Source organism: Telmatherina bonti (genome assembly GCF_933228915.1).
Source record: "Telmatherina bonti genome assembly, chromosome: 17".
Classification (NCBI taxonomy): domain Eukaryota; kingdom Metazoa; phylum Chordata; class Actinopteri; order Atheriniformes; family Telmatherinidae; genus Telmatherina; species Telmatherina bonti.
The window spans coordinates 7,735,754-7,755,713 of NC_136615.1; the positions used below are offsets into that span (position 1 = coordinate 7,735,754).

A 19,960-nucleotide genomic window follows, 5' to 3' on the forward strand; every position below is an offset into this window, starting at 1 on the left:
AGTGATGTGTGGCTGCTTGCAGACAACGCGGCGGGTCAAGGCTTCAGTCACCTGGAGTTCAAGATCGTGGTGGAGCCTCCTGACGGTCAGAGCTTCTCCGTCGTCCTCTTGGCTCCTTCCCGCCAGGAAAAGGCCGCCTGGACCAGCGACATCAGCCAGGTGGGCGCTTGAACCTGCAGCGATGGGGTAAAGCTGATAGGCATAGAGCCACGTCTCATCCTGTGTTCTCTTCCCGCCTCAGTGCATCGATAACATCCGCTGTAACGGCCTGATGACCAGCGTGTTTGAGGAGAACTCCAAAGTCTCGGTGCCGCACATGATCAAGTAAGAGGAGCATTTCTGGTTGTTGCAGTGAATCCGACGGCTAGTTAGGAGCTCGTTACATGAGTGCGTTTAGTGATGCAGCAAACGTAAATGTTTCCCTGTGAAGGTCCGACGCCCGGCTGCATAAAGACGACGTGGACATTTGCTTCAGCAAGACGCTGAACTCCTGCAAGGTGCCGCAGATCCGTTACGCCAGCGTGGAGCGGCTGCTGGAGCGCCTCACAGACCTGCGCTTCCTCTCCATAGACTTCCTCAACACCTTCCTCCACACCTACCGCATCTTCACCACCGCCGCCGTGGTCATCGACAAGCTGGCCGACATCTACAAGAAGCCGTTCACCTCCATTCCCGTGAGGTACGCAAGGCCGTGCTGGAAACGTTCCTGATCAGTAGTCATCCTCCCTCCTCGTGTTTTCATCTTCATCTTCATCCTCTCCTTTCCTTAAACCTCATTATTCACCTCCTTCATCTTCCTCACGTTTCCTTTCACCACGCCAGGATCGAGCAGCTCTCATGCGACCGTCTGTCCATCATGTCCCTCTGTCCCGACTACAGTCTGAAGATCACCCAGCTTGCTCTGGACCAGTCCAAGTAAACACGTCAGGACTGGTGATTCATGCCTCCTGCTTCCCATCCCAGCTGCAGATTCAACTCGTCTCTTCTGTTTTAGGTCTCTGGAGCTTTTCTTCGCCACCAACCAGGGCACCTGGGGGACCGACCCGCTGAACAACAAATCCCCGCGGCTCTGTCGCAAGTTTTCCTCTCCTCCTCCCCTCTCCATCCCCTCTCGCACCTCCTCCCCGGTCCACTGCCGGAAGCTCTCCCTCAGCTCTCCCATCAGTGTGAAAGTAGGAGCGTTGGATTTGTCCACCACGCCGTCCTCCTCTGCAGCCAACTCTCCCACCTCCAGCTACAGCCCCTCCATCGCCTCGCCTCCTCCCGGCTCAACCAGGCCATCGTCTGGCTTCTCCTCCCCTCCCCCCACCGCCACGCGGTCTCCCAGCCTCCCACAGGCCTCTGGGGTGTCCTCGCCGCCTCCCGTCTCCAAAGCCCCGCTGGACCTCAGTCGGGGTCCCAGCTCTCCAGAGCTGAGTCCAGCTGCAGGGGAGGATGTCAGCGGAGAGCTGCCTCGCATCGACGCCTTCTGTGGGAAGCTGAGGCGCAGCATCCGCAGGGGTGAGTTCCTGCAGATGATTCACACTCTGCCTCGCCCACATGGGCACTAGCACACGTGTGTGTGTGTGTGTTTGTGTGTGTGTGTGCACACGCCTCAGTCGGCCGCCGATATGAAGTTTAAGCTTTTGATGGAATGGAAAATTTGCAGCAGCTACTCAGAAGTCGCTTCAATCTGCAGGTGTGATGAATTTGACTGAAATGATTTGATTAAGTTCTGACAAACCAATTAGGAAAAGTATCAATGGGTACCATTACCCTGCTCTGAGACCACCATCTGGTCCACCAGACCGTCCGTTCACTGTAAACTGCATTGGTCAGGAGTCTCTGGCTGCAGCTTGGAAAGAACCAACATGAAGAGATAAACACAGCCTGAGTGCCTCTAAAGAGGGAGTAACGTTGAATGGATGTAATGGAGAGCCTTTCAGCTGCTACTAAAATAGCATCCTGTGACCCAGAAGTTGAAATGCACATAAAGACCGCTCCATCTGGCGGGCACGCTCAGCTGGACGGAGATGTTTTTAACATCTGCACGCCGTTTTCATGTTGTTTTCTAAACAAATACAGGATAAAAGGGAAAAGTGATTTAAAATGTCTCATAATGTATGTGACTTCTAAACCAGAATCTGTTCCAACAAAGCGAATTCACTTTTCTTTATTTAAAATGTCTGAGCTTTGTGAATTCCAAGAAAACAATTACAAAATGTTAAACCAAAGCTGGCTAACTGTCTTCTGCGACACCTAGCCCTCGGTCTGCTGCGACACCTAGCCTTCGGTCTGCTGCGACACCTAGCCCTTCAGTCTGCTGCAACACCTAGCCCTTCAGTCTGCTGCGACACCTAGCCCTCGGTCTGCTGCGACACCTAGCCCTCGGTCTGCTGCGACACCTAGCCCTCGGTCTGCTGCGACACCTAGCCCTCGGTCTGCTGCGACACCTAGCCCTCGGTCTGCTGCGACACCTAGCCCTTCAGTCTGCTGCGACACCTAGCCCTTCAGTCTGCTGCGACACCTAGCCCTCGGTCTGCTGCGACACCTAGCCCTCGGTCTGCTGCGACACCTAGCCCTCGGTCTGCTGCGACACCCAGCCCTCGGTCTGCTGCGACACCTAGCCCTCGGTCTGCTGCGACACCCAGCCCTCGGTCTGCTGCGACACCTAGCCCTCGGTCTGCTGCGACACCCAGCCCTCGGTCTGCTGCGACACCTAGCCCTCGGTCTGCTGCGACACCTGCCCTCGGTCTGCTGCGACACCTAGCCCTCGGTCTGCTGCGACACCTAGCCCTCGGTCTGCTGCGACACCTAGCCCTCGGTCTGCTGCGACACCTAGCCTGGGGTCTGCTGCGACACCTAGGCTTCGATTTGCTGCGACACCTAGGCTTCGATTTGCTGCGACACCTAGCCTTCCGTCTGCTGCTACACCTCCAAGCCAGGTGTTACTCAAAGTCAGAGGTTCTGCGATTAAATGAAAACTCCTTTCTGCGCCATTTGTAAATGAAAGTGTTTTTATTGATTGATCATTCTTTGGCTGGTAAAAATAAAGTTTTATTCTTTTTTTTTTTTTTTTTGCTGACAAAATAGACATTATTTATAAAAATAGTCAAATCAATCTGACTTTACGTAGCTGCAGCAGCTGCTTCTCCTTTTGCTTCTCCATCTCTCCATCTCGTCTTTTTTGGGGTTTTTTTATTCTGCGTCTTCAGATTTATCGTTGTCTTCTCTATATTTTTTCTTCCTTTTCCTCTTTTGATCTCTTTACAATCTTTCTCTTCAGCTCCTCCTCGTCACTACTTGTGTGTCTTTTTTCTTCTTTCTTGTCTCCTTCCTTTTCTTCATCCCCTCTTCTTTGTCTTCCTCTCCTTTTTGTTCTTTTCCTCTTCCTCCTCATGCTGGTGCTTGTTGTTGACATGCAACATTTTGATGTGTTACTTCCACCTGCTCATAATGATTTGGAACCAAAACTCCTGATGGGTTAAGTTTGTGATGCATCCAACGGGTCTCCCTCCACATGCTTTAATGCATTCCTCAGATTAATCTGTTTGCATCAATGTGTTTATTTTAACAGAACTGTAATATGATTCCAAAATGCTGCTTCAGCTGGAATCAGCAGGAGATGTTTGGAAATGTAGTTTAGCTCAGGTGGTTGGTGACGTAGTCGCCACACTGACAGCTGGAAAGAATTCTATTCTATTCTATTCTACAGTCATTTAGCAGACGCTTTTATCCATTTTGGCATATTTACATTGACATTTTAATTGATGAGTATCCTCCCTTTTATTTTTGGAAAGATAAATAAAGAAACATTAAATGTTCATAAAAAACTTAATCAGACATAATTTATAAAAATAGCCTGGATGATCAGAGTGATGATGATTCATTCAGAATAAATTACATATTTCTTTGTTTATTGTTTTCTGATCTACATAAAGTGCTGCGTGTTTTTTTCCTTTAATAAAAATGACTGAAGGTCAGACGTCAAGTTTCCTTTAAAATGATCTTTTCACTTGTCATTCGTGCTTCTTCAGCAGAGAAACATTTCTCAGACTTCTGAAGTTTCTTACTATCCGTCTAAATGCTTTACGCCAGTGGTCCCCAACCTTTTCTGTACCGCGGACCGGTTTCATGTCTGACAATATTTTCATGGCCCAATCTAAAGGTGAAGCTTATAAAAACTAAATAAAATGACAAGATCGGCATTAAAAACTGTTGTATTTTCTCTGTAGTAATAATAATGTACGTAAATCCACTGTGGTATCATGTGCAACTTTATTAGCGGTGTCCTCGTCACGTCACACCAACAACAAAACATCACATGAGCAACATCGTTTCTACCTGACACAATGCAACACACTCTGGTCGCTATGATAATGTTTCAACATACCTGCAAAATGAGACATAACACAAAAACAAACTTCATGATTTCGCTCGCTGTGACGTGCATAGAGTGAGACGGATGCAACAGGGAAAAACCGGTCACTTTTCAAAATAAAACATAATTTGTGTAAAAATAAAATAAAATAATGGAAATTAATTTTTCTTTCTTTGTGGCCCGGTACCAAATGACCAGGCCGTGGCCCGGGGGTTGGGGATCACTGCTTTACGCTGCTGACATGAGCAGGATGATTTACTTCGGCTTCCTTAAAACCAGAGTTTTAAAGTAGATGTTTCTTTCAGATGTTTGACCTTAAACGACTTCCTACGAGCTTTGCTTACTGTTTTCTGCCTTTTCAAACTTAAAAACCCGCCGTGTGTTTAAGTTGTGCTTTTATTCCCTCACAGCTGTCCTGGAATCGGTGTCTCTGGATAAGTTCATGCCTGAATCCCCGTCCATCAGCGAGCCAGGCGACTTGTCTCCCTGCCGCTCACCGTCCACACCCAGACATCTCCGCTACCGCCAGTCAGGAGGTAGAAGGTGCACAAAAACACGCAGAAACTTGTCATGTGTAAACATGTTTGTAACGCCTCTGTCTGTTGCAGTCACGCCGGGGGAGAACCCTCGCTGCACCATGTCACCCGCTTCGGCGTTCGCCATCGCCACAGCTGCCGCTGGACACAGCAGCTCACAAGGTGAGCGCGACTGTTCACGAGTACAGGAAGTGTAAAAATAAAAAAAAACAGTGCAGGAATAAAACTTTATGCATTAAAGACATAAAGATCCAGAAAAGCCGGTTAAATATTCTGTTTCCATTGCAACTTGTAATCATTTCATTCAGACTCGCGGTACTTCGTAGAACGCCTGGAAACAGGCCAGTGTCTGATCTGTTGGTGTGTCTTCCTCCCTTCCAGGTTTCAGTAACTCAGAGAAAGCGTGCGACAAAGAGTTCATTATCCGAAGAGCTGCTACGAACCGAGTCCTCAATGTGCTGCGACACTGGGTTTCTAAACACTCCCAGGTGAGTCTGATGACCCAACATGTTCCACAGCCTCTTACTGGTCATGTGTCTGACACGTCTTCTTCAGTGTCCCAAACTCAGCTGCCTCCAGTCATACTTGCTTAACTTCAGCTCCTGCTGGAAGGTAAAGGGAAGGAACTTTCAGGGCTTAAACTGGAACTAGCATCTGGAACTAGCGACTGAAACTAGCATCCGGAACCAGCGACTGGAACTAGCATCCGGAACCAGCATTCTGAACTAGCGACTGGAGCTAGCATCTGGAACTAGTAACTGGAACTAGCATCCGGAACTTGCATCCGGAACTAGTGACTGGAGCTAGCATCTGGAACTAGCGACTAGAACTAGCATCTGGCATTAGCATCCAGAACTTGCATCCGGAACTAGTAACTGGAACTAGAATCCGGAACTAGTAACTGGAACTAGAATCCGGAACTAGTAACTGGCACTAGCATCCGGAACTTGCATCCGGAACTAGTAACTGGAACTAGAATCCGGAACTAGTAACTGGAACTAGAATCCGGAACTAGTAACTGGAACTAGAATCCGGAACTAGTAACTGGCACTAGCATCCGGAACTAGCATCCGGAACTTGCATCCGGAACTAGTGACTGGAGCTAGCATCTGGAACTAGTAACTGGAACTAGCATCCGGAACTAGCATCCGGAACTTGCATCCGGAACTAGTGACTGGAGCTAGCATCTGGAACTAGCGACTAGAACTAGCATCTGGCACTAGCATCCGGAACTTGCATCCGGAACTAGTAACTGGAACTAGAATCCGGAACTAGTAACTGGAACTAGAATCCGGAACTAGTAACTGGAACTAGAATCCGGAACTAGTAACTGGCACTAGCATCCGGAACTTGCATCCGGAACTAGTGACTGGAACTAGCATCCGGAACTAGTAACTGGAACTAGCATCCGGAACTTGCATCCGGAACTAGCATCCGGAACTTGCATCCGGAACTAGTGACTGGAACTAGCATCCGGAACTAGTAACTGGAACTAGCATCCGGAACTTGCATCCGGAACTAGTGACTGGAGCTAGCATCTGGAACTAGCGACTAGAACTAGCATCTGGCACTAGCATCCAGAACTTGCATCCGGAACTAGTAACTGGAACTAGAATCCGGAACTAGTAACTGGAACTAGAATCCGGAACTAGTAACTGGAACTAGAATCCGGAACTAGTAACTGGCACTAGTGACTGGAACTAGAATCCGGAACTAGTAACTGGAACTTGCATCCGGAACTAGCGACTGGAACTAGCATCCAGAACTAGTGACTGGAACTCGAATCCAGAACTAGTAACTGGAACTTGCATCCGGAACTAGTGACTGGAACTAACATTTTGCTATTTTGTTTGGCACGACATTACGCCTTTGATGTGAGCGTAGTCTCTCCGGACCTGGTAACCTCCATGTCTGGAAACCAGACGTGGCTCTTGCGCTCGTTCCAGTCTACAGAGGAATTTAAGGTGACTAGAAGGACTTGAGAGGAGACTTTCCTGGTCAGTGTGACAGGGTTTGAACGTCCTTGCAGTGTTCAGCCATGCTGTATGTCATGCACGACATGTTGGCTGCTGCCTTTGTTTAACTCGTTGGTCTGTGTGTTATATGATAAGCTTGTGGTTGTTCTACCTTTTTGGCCTGGTCGTGTTTGCATTCCTCACCCTGATGCCGTTTTTCTCTGCTAAATGAAGGAGAGGAATTGTCTGTAAAGTGAGCGAAGCCTCCGTTATGACTCGTGCTCATCAGAGACTTTAAAGGGACAGCCCACCTGAAAGAGCCTGGTGTTGCGTCTGGTTTCATCTCCATCACTCCCCTCCCCCCCGACGGAGGTGCTCTTTGCTCTGCGCATCTTTTCTCCCACCCGGGAAGCGTGAGGAAAGGTCAGCGTCCTCCCCAGGGACGCAGAGCCGGCGATCTTTTTCTTACATAAGCTGCTATTTCTGCATGTCGGCGCCTGGAAAGTGAACTTTTGTTGTTTTGAGTCTGCTGACAAACACTTCTGGGTGCGATGAGTGTGAAGTGATCGCTTGTGACCTTTTAAAAGCATTTGTCATTAAAGCCCTGTTTTTTAACTACAGTCTAAATCTGCGAGTCGAACCAGATACAGGCGATGAAACTCATGGAGGTGCGTGTTGAACAGCAGAGTGACCAGTGACAGGCCCAGTTTGTTTACTGCATGTTTTATTGGGATTCTAAGAAAACATATGTCTTGTGAAATGAACAAAAAACAACTTTTTTCTCAGTCACTTTGCGGTTTTTCTTGCTGTTAACATCTTAATCAGCTGAAGCTCCAGACGACAGGGAGTTTGTGCACGTCGGATGCTTTTCCACTTACATATTCACAGATACTGTAAATATGTGAAAGATGTTTGACTTGATGACAGCGTTTATGGATAACTTAAAGGATGACTTCTGAGCCAAACATCAGCCTGATGTGAGAAATAATGGAGGATTTCTGGGGTCAACCAGAACAAGTCCTGGATTCAGACATGGATTTCAGCGTTATATTAAGCCGGTTGGGAAGTGTGTGGGATTAAATTACTGATGACTCAGCAGGATTTCTGCTTTTTCTTTAGTAGTCTGGACTACTGTAACACAGTTATTCTTAAAACGTCCATTAGAGAGCTGCCGTTAGTCCAGAATGCCGCTGCTGAGACCAGGAACCTCAGACCTTTACGCTGGCTTTCTGTCTGACAAAGAACTGAATCTTTAATCCTGCTGATGGTTTATGAAGCACTGACTGGTTTTGTACCAAACCAACCAGACCCCTCAGGTCATCAGGGTCAGGTCTACGTTCTCTTCACAGACTGGGAACCAAACATGGAGGCAGCGTCTGGTTTTTATGCTCCTCTCATGTGGAACAAAGTCTCAGAACCGTTCAGGTCTGCAGGATCGCTCAGGTGTTTAAATCTGGTCAAAACTTCTCTGTTAGCCGCCTTTTTATCAAAGCTACTGTTGTTTCTTGTATTTTATCCTATTTTATTGATCTTTTCCAGACTTTAAGGCCTTTTCTCTTCGCTGTGTGTCTGTTGTGCGTGCGGGTGTAATGTGGTGAAGCATCGTTTTACACACGGCGTGCGACAACCTTGCTGTGCAAGACAGAAACTGTTCCCATGCTTGCTTCATCTGGGATGCATTAATTAGGGGCGGGAAAATCGAATCGAAAAATCGAAAATCAGGATTTTTTTTCACAATTTTTATAATCGATTTTTCTTTTGTTAAAAAAAACTTCTTTTTTTTTCAAATTAATAATTATTATTAAAAAAAATTGTTATTTTAATAGTTTTTATTGATCTTTTTACTTGTCTGCTTGGGCATTATAGGAGCAGAATGATGGTCTGGCTAATAAGTTTTTTCCTTATTGAAATCAAGAAAAATGATGGGCAAAAAAAAAATAGTTTTATGATTTTTTTTTTTTGTTTTTTTTAATCTACAAAAATCAGCAATATCAAAGAATTTTGAGAATCGCAATTTAAATCAAATCAGCACCCAAAAAAATCGGAATCGAATCAAATCGAGACAAAAGCATGTCGTCACAGCCCTGGCATTAATGCTGCAGAATCCTGGTGGATGAAATGTGCAGCTTCAGGAGATTTCTACATCAAAACAAATATGAAAGATTAAATTAAAATATGTAGAATTAGAAAAAGAAGGTGTTTGTGTGTAAGCAGTGTGACACGTTGTTGCCTTGTTGTTCAGATACCAGAGGAGTACATGTACCCTCCTTCCCTGGAGGTAAACACTGAATAATCAGCCGAAATCTCTGATTTTAGATGGTTAAATGGGCTGCAGAGACACCGGGTCACATGACTGCGCTGTGATATCATATTTGCCTCCAGATGGCGCCAGAACCCCTCTAACGACTCTGCACAGCAGTCATGTTGCTTTAATTCCCTGATTTTTACATGAGGTTTAGCTCGGTGTGTGTGTGTGTGTGTGTGTGTGTGTGTGTGTGTGTATGTGTGTGTGTCCATCAGGACTTTGACATGAACAGCGAGCTGAAGACGGGGGTGATCAGCCTCCTGGAGGAGGTGCTGCGAGATCCAGACCTGCTGCCACAGGAGAGGAAAGCAACCACCAACATTTTAAGGTGCGCGGCGTCCATGTTTCGACATCAGGATCAGGGCCGGATTAAAAGTGCACAGGCCTCGGGGGGCCCCCCCCTTCCCCACCGCAACACTGAGAAAATTGTGAATGATTCACTGTGAAACAACATTTCTAACACCTCAGCCATTGGTACCAGTAGCAACACACTGGACACTGTGGTGTAACTATCTGGCTTTTATGTACATTTTGTTTCATGTCCAAACTGCTGGTGTTTGCCCCACATGGGCCCCAAGTGGCTGTGTGGCCCTGGGCCTGTGCCCATAATGCCGACTGGATAATCCGGCCTTGATCAGGATAAATGTTCATCTGGGCTGCCGTGCAGCTGTAACGCCATGTTTTACTCTGCAGTGCCCTTTCACAAGACGAGCAGGACGACTCCCAGCTGAGGATGGAGGACATCCTGCAGATGGTCAGTATCTGGCGTCTGTCCGTCTTCATGGCGGGATTTCATTCAGTCCTTTAAACAGTCGCTGACGTGTTTTATTCTCTGTTGTGGAACAGAAAAGCTGCCCTCTGCTGCACTTCATCGCGGTAAGAGCAGAAACATCCTAGACGTGGTCACTGTGGCGTCCCATCCTCCAGTTTACCCACCCCCCCCCCGTACCTCCAACACGTTCAGCGTGTGTCTGTGTGTGTTTCTAAGGCGGAGAGTGTGAAAGCGGAGTGTTTCGAGTCTCTCTCAGCCATGGAGCTGGCAGAACAGATCACGCTGCTGGACCACATCGTGTTCAGGAGCATCCCGTACGAGTGAGTACTTCCTGCACAACACCTGTTCTGTGTAAGAACTCAGCAACTCACTTTTTACTCCCACATCCTGCCAGTAAAGTCCACACTGTGTAAAAAAAGAAGATATCATCTGTCAGTTCTTAGTTTTCATGTACAGTTGTGCACATATTTATTCATTAATGAAGGAAAAAAAACAGCTGCCTGTAAAATAAGCTGAAATTAACTAAAGTAATAAATAAAAATTTCATGAAAATCATTACATTATTTTCTAATTCTGGTTCAATTCAAATATTTTTTAAAAAGTAAACAAATAAGAAAAATTATTACATATTACATCAGTCATAAACTACTATTTTGTGTCAGGTGTTTTCTGTTCCTCTCAGTCAGACTTCTGCACCTGTTGACAGGTATTTTGTCCCACTGTTCAACAGAAAAGTCTCTCATTTGTCCAGGACCCATTTGTTTGTTTTTTTTTCTTTCTTCAACTCAATTAAATGAAAAAACAGTGTCTTATATTACTAAAATATATTTTTTAAGGCTCCAGTTATTTGAGTGATTGTTGTAAACTCAGCCTTTTCTTTATGAAAGGGGATGAAGACATATGAGCACAGCTGTATTTCGACTTGAAAAGAAAGGCTGGTTTTCTACGATCCAAGATGACAAGAAAGTCTTACTTGTTTAAATGAATCTGATTCATCGCTGTGGCTTTCAGTAAGTCCCAGCTGAGTTACCATGGTAACTAGTGTTGCTCCGCTACGTACGTAAATGTTTAAAACGCCACATGTCTCATACTTCCGTTGTCTCACAGCTAAACTCCTTGAAAAAGGACCAAGTTACGCTCATGACCGACGCAGGAGCAGTGAAACTGTCTGTCTCCTGCGTCGGGCAGAAATCGGCCATAAAAGCTGATTTTAACACAAGTTTAGTCTCTAAGGTCAGACGGGTCAAAAGCAGACTCCCGTTAGAGGTTCTTCCACCAAAACAAAAACAGCAGGTTATACAAAGACCATTTCCAGCCTTACGTTCCAGCAGGTCTCAGATCTCAGACTTGCTTCTACTTTTATTTGTTTTTATGTTCTTTCCTGTTTCATGTTTTGAGTTTTTGTGCTTTTGTGATTTTTATCTGGAAAGATGCAACATAAATAAACTTTTACTTTATTTAAAAACCTTTAAATCTAAAGACTGACAAGTTTTCATGGTGACAGCCCCCCACCCGGTTGGATCGAGGTAAATACAACCTGAAATGAACAAGAATTACTGGTGTGGTGGATTTAACAGACGCTGCATAAACCAGTTCATAAGTAATAATTCATCACAATACTCCAGATGTAAATTATCTATCCATCCATCCATCCATCTTCATGCCGCTTATCCGGGGTCGGGTCGTGGGGGCAGCAGTCTAAGCAGGAAAGCCCAGACTTCCCTCTCCCCAGCCACATTTGCCAACTCTGCGGGGGGGATCCCGAGGCGTTCCCAGGCCAGCCGAGAGATATAATCCCTCCAGCGTGTCCTGGGTCTTCCCCGGGGTCTCCTCCCAGAGGGACGTGCCTGGAACACCTCACCAGGGAGGTCCAGGAGGCATCCTGACCAGATGCCCGAGCCACCTCAACTGGTTCCTCTCGATGCGGAGGAGCGGCGGCTCTACTCTGATCTCCTCCCGGATGACCGAGCTCCTCACCCTATCTCTAAGGGAGAGCCCGGCCACCCTGCGGAGGAAACTCATTTCAGCCGCCTGTATATGAGATGTATACAGATGTAAACTGTTGCATTATATTTACAGCCACGGCATGAGGACTCACCTGATGTCTGTTCCTCCTGCAGGGAGTTCCTGGGCCAGGGCTGGATGAAGGTGGACAAAAGTGAGAGGACGCCATACATCATGAAGACAAGTCAGCATTTTAATGAGGTGAGAATAAAAACGCAGCTAGCTAAGGTTCCCACACCATTCCCCACCATGTTTCTGCTGGACTGGGAAAGCTTTCCAGTGGCACGAAGGGCTTTCCAGTAGCTCCAAGGGCTTTCCAGTGAACGTAAACCAAAAGAGCAGAGTTGGATTTATACTTCATTCAGTCCTCGGGCTTTCAGGTAGAAAGAATGAGGCGATGCAGACCCGACAACGCCACGCTGGCAGAACATAATTAGAAGATGTAAATTAAATGCATTATACAGGGAAACATGAAGCTTAAATTCAGTTATATCTGCTGGTGAATATGTTTTATGCGCAGCTGAACATCCAGAAGCATAAAAACATCTTCATCCTCCCTCCTCAGATGAGTAACCTGGTGGCGTCTCAGATCATGGCTCACCCCGACGTGGGCTCCCGGGCCAGCTCCATAGAGAAGTGGCTGGCGGTGGCCGACATCTGTCGCTGCCTCAACAACTACAACGGCGTCCTGGAGATCACCTCCGCCCTCAACCGCAGCGCCGTCTACAGGCTGAAGAAGACCTGGGCGAAAGTCTGCAAGCAGGTCTGTGTCCCCCCCGACCAGCAGCTCATAAATCTTCTCTGGGCTGCAGAATATTCACGTGTTTGTGTTTTCAGACGAAGTCGCTGATGGACAGGCTGCAGAAGACGGTGTCCTCAGAGGGACGCTTCAAAAACCTCAGAGAGACGCTCAAAAAGTAAAAACAGCAGCAGAAAATAAGAGTGTGTGTCAGTGGAAGCAGGAAGATGTCTAATGTGTGTGTGTGTGTGTGTGTGTGTGTGTGTGTGTGTGTGTGTGTGTGTGTGTGTGTGTGTGTGTGTGTGTACAGCTGCAACCCTCCCTGCGTCCCGTACCTGGGCATGTACCTGACCGACCTGGCGTTCATCGAGGAGGGGACGCCCAACTTCACAGAGGAGGGGCTGGTGAACTTCTCCAAGATGAGGATGGTGAAGAACTTCTCTCAGCCGTTAGAATAAAGTTATGTCACAAAAAATTACTTTAAAAAGTACAAAGTAGTTTTTATACTGATGAGCTGGAAAAAGTTAATATCCAACCTTAGTAATACCCAAAGAAGACGAAACTGAATCATTATAAATTAATTAGAAATCACAAATATAATATCTCTAAATGTTAAAGAAAATAATTATTATAATTAATAAGAAAACTGTCTATATAAAATCAAATCAAAACTTTACCTATCGAGCACTTTCACATGGTAACCAAAGTGCTGTACACGTAAAATAAAATAAATGAACATTAATAGCATTAAAAAAAACAATTAAAAGACAATAAAACAGTTAAAAACAGAAATACCTGGTGGTCCAGCTACAATCGCTGGGACACTGGTTGATGTGAAGGTTGAGTTTTTGGATATTTTGTGGTTTTAGAGCTGAAAAGTCCAGAATAACGGTCAGGTCGTGATTCCAGACTGATGCAAAATATTTCCTCTAACTCATAAAAAGCCATTTATCTCACCGAGATCTGCTTTTAAATGAAAATACGTGGTTTCAGCCTCTGTGACCGGAGCAGGTTGTCTCAGTCATCCTCACCTAACCAGACCTCTGTCTCTGCTCTCAGATTTCCCACATCATCCGAGAGATCCGTCAGTTCCAACAAGCACCTTACAGGATCGAGCACCAGCCCAAGGTTTGTCCATCAGATGCATCCAAACCCGTCATTTATTCTCTTCTGCACTTTGATTGGATCATAAGCCATTTTATCCTCCCTCCCTCCAGGTGACGCAGTTCCTTCTGGATAAGTCGCTGGTGATGGATGAAGATACCCTCTACGAGCTGTCGCTGAAGATCGAACCTCGAGTTCCACCTGGTTAATGTCATGAACAAAGTTCGCCCAGAAACCTCCAACAAACTCGTGTTGTGAAAAGTTTTCGTAAAGCATGACACACTTCCGGTCATTGTCCGGAAACTCAGGAGAAAACGTGCCTTGTTGTTCGGCGAGCTGAGGTGTGTTCAGTGAAGCTAACGGCCATCTGCGCGCTGTAAATATAAAACTATCTGCCTCTGTAGTCTTGTACATAAACAGATAACTTTTAGATGGTTAACCTCTATCTGAGCCTGGTTTCAACGATGCTCGCTGCATCGTGGGGAGCGTACGGATGCTGGAGCAGTTTTGCTGTGTCGCTCATCCATCTGTTTTAAGGGACATTATGTAACTTTTCTATTTACTGCATTAATGTTTTATCATTGTATATCATGACCTCCGTTAATAACCTGACACGTCCTCATGAGAGAGAATTTCAGATTCAAATCTACAGCCGCTGGTAAGGGACAAATGGCACCAACATGGAGTAAGAAGATGTTACCCTGCGAGCAGCGAGGAGGCTTGCTGCCGCAGCAAGTTGCAACATCTGTTTAATTATCGTTTACAAAAATGCTGGAGCTGTTTTCACCATCTTCAGGAAAGCGATGAAGCACACCGAAGCATCCAAAATAAAAAGAGGAATGGCATGGAGCTAGCCGTCAGGCAAGAGGAGCTCAGGAAGGAGAAAGATATTACAAGAGACGCTGAAATTTCGGCTTTCTCCTCCATAAGTAAAGCCTCATTTCCACCAACAGGTTGGGACGGCATGGGTAGGGTGCAGTTATGGATTGTAAACTGCGTCCCACAGCAAACCGTTACCTTCCCTGAGAGGTGGTATCAGCAGGATAGTGATAAACGCATTGGCTACGTGAACAGTTAAGGTTTTTTTTTTTTTTCTTCCTCCTTGGAGGTCCACGGGCAGCTGCTGCACAACGCCATTTTAAACAGCGCAAAAAGAAAATATGTTGCTCTAAACAGGGAGCCATTCCTGTTTGTTTTTATGCTATACTGCATCAGGGGCGACGCTCTTATTTTTTAACCAATCACCGAATTCTAGTGTGTTAAGCTCCACCCTTTCAAGTTGGTTTGGTTAAACCAGTTAGATTGGTTCCCTAATGGAAAAAAAGTGTGACTGACTGGATATTAGGTTAACAGTCCCAGTTTTTGTGTTTGGAAACACAAAAAAATGCATCCCGATATAGCCTGTCGGTGGAAACGGGGCTGAAGTCAACCGTACTGCCTAAATTAGCCTGAAGCTAATTGCTTTCATTGTGTTTTGTTAGACAGTTAGCATAGTTAGCATAGCAGTAGTTCCTGCTAAAACACACCTTGTTGCTACAGAAATGGCTGTTTATGTGCTTCCAGTCGCGGTAAACACAACTTTTTTATTTTTATTAACACACTGGTGATCAAATCCAGTTTCCAATATTTATGATATCACAAACTTTTTCACCTAAGTGAACACTCCATGAAGTATGAGGTGGGATGAAAAAGTCTCAGCGCTAACGATACCATGTGGACGGCATCGTTAGCGTTGTTAGACTTGTTGATACACAGCAGCTACTGTTGTGTCAACAGGTGTTTGAATGTGATATGCAATTTCAACGCCGAACAGGAAATATTCTTACATATCGTCCCTTTTAAAATGAACCTTGTGTTGGGGGAAGTTAGGAGCTACAGGTTAGATTCTCACAAAGAAAATGCATAGCTGTGTAATTTTATATCCACAAACGTGCTAAACTTGCTGCAGGAAGCAAACTGGAGTTTTATAAAAGGCAAATCTCTTTGTATGAGGTTGGAAGTGTTTACACAACACAAGCTTTAATAGAAAGAGGAGATGAAAGTTTAGCTTTTTTAAGTCGAGAATACTAAATCTTACCTGCGCTGAGTGGAAAAGTAGCAAAATCTGTAAAAATCATTTTTAAGGTTGCTAGGAAACCTTAAAGCTTAAAAAAAAAGTTTTGTTTTAGAAAATGGATGAGAAAAATTCCAGTTTAGCTAAGATTAGCTACAACCGAGCAGCTTTGACTAGCATTAGCACAGTCACGGCCTTGATTTCTACTTTATGCTTGTTTTTATATTCTAGATTTGTTTTTTTTTTGTGTCTAAATTTGGACCTTTTGGTTCCTAATTTCAGAACATAGAATGAGGAAGTTAGAGCCTGTTTTGAACAAATATTTTGTTAATCTTAGCTTTGCGTCCTGTAGCGTTAGCCAAAATAATTATGTTCAGAATCTAAATATTTTACAGCAAAGCATTTGTTCTGATTTAGTCGTGCATTTGCCAAAACTCTCCAGCAAAAATGATTACGACAGTCCACTTGATGCAGCGAACCAGGAGTTAAACAACGTTGTACATGAGTGCATGTTAGAGAAAATGCAGTTTTCCATCAACAAAATCAAAGCATATTTTCTTTACATCTTTTTCTTTCTGGTGTTGATGCTCTCAGAAGATGTTAGCCAGGGCTTTAGTTATGTTGTTATGTTGTTTTCACCTCTTTGTTACTGTAGTTTCAGTCATACATGGTACAGAAAAAAAAAAAAACGTTTACACACGTCCCAAATCATGAAATATGTTGTTTCAAACTTTGAACTCATATTTATGGCCTACATTTTTAAATTAAAGAGTAAAACACTTTAAAACATTATTATTATTATTATTATTCATTTCTATCGAACCAATTTAGGCGTTCTCCCGGCCAGCAGGGTGATACTACACGTCCCGAGAGTCACTTTGCTGTGCTGGGGACTCAGCACATACGGCCTGTATGGAGGGTAAAAAGTGCCACAATGAAATGCATAAATACAGGATTGATTAATGAGTAAAATGTAACATTAATCTTTTAAAACTGGGAATAAAGCAATTAAATGTAATAAATTTAACTAAAATATAATCTAAACTATACAAAAAAAAATAATTTTGCATCGCATCATGAATTGCTTTTCGCTGTTAGCCTCACCCATCTAGCCTGGTGGGCGGGGCTAATGATGATGGCGTTAACATTGGTTACAATTACATTGATCTGAAGTCAAGACTGTTAACATCAAATTCTTATTGTCTCTTTTTAAGCACAGTAACTAACAGGTATAGGGATTAAATACACACATAACTGCTGCCACCTTGTGTGGCAGAAGCTCTGCCGGAAAATTTATTTGGGATTGATTTGTGACTTGCGAAGCAGGTTAACCAATCAGATATCGTGATCTGTTGACGAGCCACAGAGACAGTTTAATTCTTTAACATGTGCTATTGGAAATCTGCATCAAACCACTTCTGACCTTGAATTTTTTTCATGTAGTTAGTGAATTTAATTTATTTGCTTTTATTCACTATGTATTTATTTGTATGTTTTTTCTTATTAATCTTCATTTTTTCAATTTATGACTTCTTAAATTGTACTTTTTTCAGTCCTTTTTGTTTTTCTTTCACCAATTCTTTTTTGTTAAAATTATAAGTTCAAGTAGAGGTTAAATTAATTATTGATGCGCGGCAGTTCAGGAAACATGAATTATATAACTAAATAATAAAATCGTTATATTTACTTAAAAATCAATTTAATATTTCCAGTTTATACACTGACATATATAATTACATATTTGATTTACTATATTTGTATTTATTGTCAATATTACTGACATCTGGGTAGTTATTGATAAATGCATTTAATATAATTTTAATTAATCATCCCTGATTGAGAAATTTGGCTCTGCTTGAAACCCATATGCATAAAATTTACTAGAGAGCAGTGGGATGTTATAGATAGGCGACCAGGTATCAGTTGTGGGGAGGGTCTTCCACACCTGAGCCCACCTCCATCTGTTCAGCTAACAATTCAGTTTTATTACTTTAATTAAGCATTTACTTCATTATTCACTGCTGAATATCTGCATGTGATTGTGGCACTTTTTGCCCCCCATACAGCTACAACCTGACTGAACTGAACTGGAATCTGCTGGCAGGAGTCGACCTTTAACCCTTTTGGCACTCGCATGGATTCACTTCTCTGCTGAAATCTGTTTACATTAAATTATTTACAAATATTTTTACCAGTGAATTAAAGGTGTGATGATGTAATTAGATTATTTCTAAATGACTTGACAGCCCATATTATCATGACAACATATTTTTTTATCAGGATTATTTAATCATGTTGGAAACCTTTTTTCTGTCGTAGTAAACTAGTTTCATGTTTGCACTACTGATTCATAAGGAATGTCAACAGACTAACGTTTATAGCATGACTGTCCTTCAGCTGATCCCTGCAGGTGACTCCTCCTGAGCTGTTTGTAGATTCGTTTCTCCTCTCCTGATGCTGGGAATCTTCCAGCATCTGTACACATTTCTGGTAAACACCTGTGTCTTCTTAAACGTCTGGATCATTTTAAACTTGTATTTTTCCATTTATTTATCTGTGTGTTGTACAGATATTTACACTCTCCAGGCCTGAGAATAAAACCTGAAGAAATCTAAAATGTTGTATTTATCTTTATATTTGGGTGGATGTATAAATGGCTTAAAGGTTACGGATCAGAAAGCGATGGGTGTTGCTATGACGACCATCAGTTTAGACTAAATGAAATGGAGTGATGGCGGTGTGGTTGATCCTTGCATCACATCCTCCTTGCAGTATGAATGAAACCATGGCAATGCTTTAAGAGAGTTTCTTGTAGGAAACTCTCCAGTCTTCACCGTCCTATTCTAGCAGAAGTGAGGCCCTATTCTATTCTATTCTAGTCTAGTCTAGTCTAGTCTATTCTACAGTCATTTAGCAGACGCTTTTATCCAAAGCGACTTACATATGAGTGAGAACAACACAAGCACGAAATCAAACAGTAGAGGACATCGTAGGAAGATGCTGGTGGACTGTCCAGTTGGATGCAGGTCCTTCCATGAAGTGCTACAGGCTGATTTTTTTGTTTGTTTTTTTGTTTTCTCCCTTCCTCTCCCATAATATCGCCTATGTTAAAATACAAAGAATTAATACCATCATGTTTGTTGCAAAGAATTGGGCTAAGGTTTCCAACTTTCCAATAAATACAGCTAAACTAAGTGTTGAAGTGCTCCTTGAAGAGCTGAGTCTTCAGCTTGCTCTTAAATGTAGACAGGAACTCTGCAAAGCGGACAGAGTTTGGGAGATCATTCCACCACAACGGAGGAAAAGAGTCTGGCTAGTGATTTAGTCCCACGTTGTGGTGGTAACACGAGGCGTCTTTCACTGGTGGAACGTAGCTGTCTGCCAGTGTAGGTCTGGATTAGGGAGTGAAGGTAGACGGGAGCTGTTTGAGTTATTGCTTTGTAAGCCAGAAGCAAAGCTTTAAATTTGATGCATGCTGTGACCGGAAGCCAGTGGAGAGCGATTAGCAGCGGAGTGACATGAGCTTGTTTGAGTTGGTTGAAAATCAGACGTGCTGCTGCGTTCTGGATCATCTGCAGAGGTTTAACAGACCATGCAGGCAGACCTGCTAGTAGGGAATTGCAGTAATCGACGTGTGAGATGACCAGAGCCTGAACCAACAGTCGTGTGTTCTGTCAGGTACGGTCTGATTCTCTTGATGTTGTAGAGAGCAAATCAGCAGGTACAGGCAACGAGGCAACATGGACCTTAAAGGTCAGCTGGCCATCCACCATGACCTCAAGATTCCAGGCAGCAGGCGTAGGAACAAGTGTGATAGAGTCAAGCTTCACATTTAATTGCGGATATAAGGAAAGATTGGCTGGACAGACAATGAGCTCTGTCTTGGACACATTGAGCTGAAGGTGGCGAGCCTTCATCCATGTAGAGAAATCAGCAAGGCAAGCTGATATTCCCATTGAGACGGTTCAGAGAAACTGTAGGAATGTTGGCTCCACACGTGCTTAACCCCCTAAAATCCTGCGACTTTCTCCTGAAACTAGTTTTTATGGATGAGACTTGTTGTGGACCAACTATTTTACTGGACTAGTTATACTGGAGCCTTGTTGGTGCTGCTGGATCTGCCACTAACGGC

The 19,960-nt window shown here is 44.1% G+C and overlaps 1 protein-coding gene across 1 annotated transcript in view; it reads left to right on the top strand.

Moving 5' to 3' along the window:
* The window catches only part of rasgrf2a (Ras protein-specific guanine nucleotide-releasing factor 2a), a gene marked incomplete at both ends in the record, with an annotated part of 56,931 nt that extends 42,947 nt beyond the window's left edge, over positions 1–13,984 (top strand). The window contains 16 exons of the mRNA XM_079256988.1: positions 23–159; positions 242–324; positions 431–679; positions 995–1,500; positions 4,771–4,896; positions 4,969–5,058; positions 5,278–5,384; positions 9,372–9,484; positions 9,850–9,910; positions 10,145–10,248; positions 12,049–12,133; positions 12,498–12,695; positions 12,770–12,849; positions 12,982–13,099; positions 13,731–13,799; positions 13,889–13,984. Of these exons, the coding sequence (XP_079113114.1) occupies positions 23–159; positions 242–324; positions 431–679; positions 995–1,500; positions 4,771–4,896; positions 4,969–5,058; positions 5,278–5,384; positions 9,372–9,484; positions 9,850–9,910; positions 10,145–10,248; positions 12,049–12,133; positions 12,498–12,695; positions 12,770–12,849; positions 12,982–13,099; positions 13,731–13,799; positions 13,889–13,984 (2,222 nt within the window). The remainder of the gene's footprint in view (positions 1–22; positions 160–241; positions 325–430; positions 680–994; positions 1,501–4,770; positions 4,897–4,968; positions 5,059–5,277; positions 5,385–9,371; positions 9,485–9,849; positions 9,911–10,144; positions 10,249–12,048; positions 12,134–12,497; positions 12,696–12,769; positions 12,850–12,981; positions 13,100–13,730; positions 13,800–13,888) is intronic.
* Between the last annotated feature and the right edge of the window lie 5,976 nt (positions 13,985–19,960).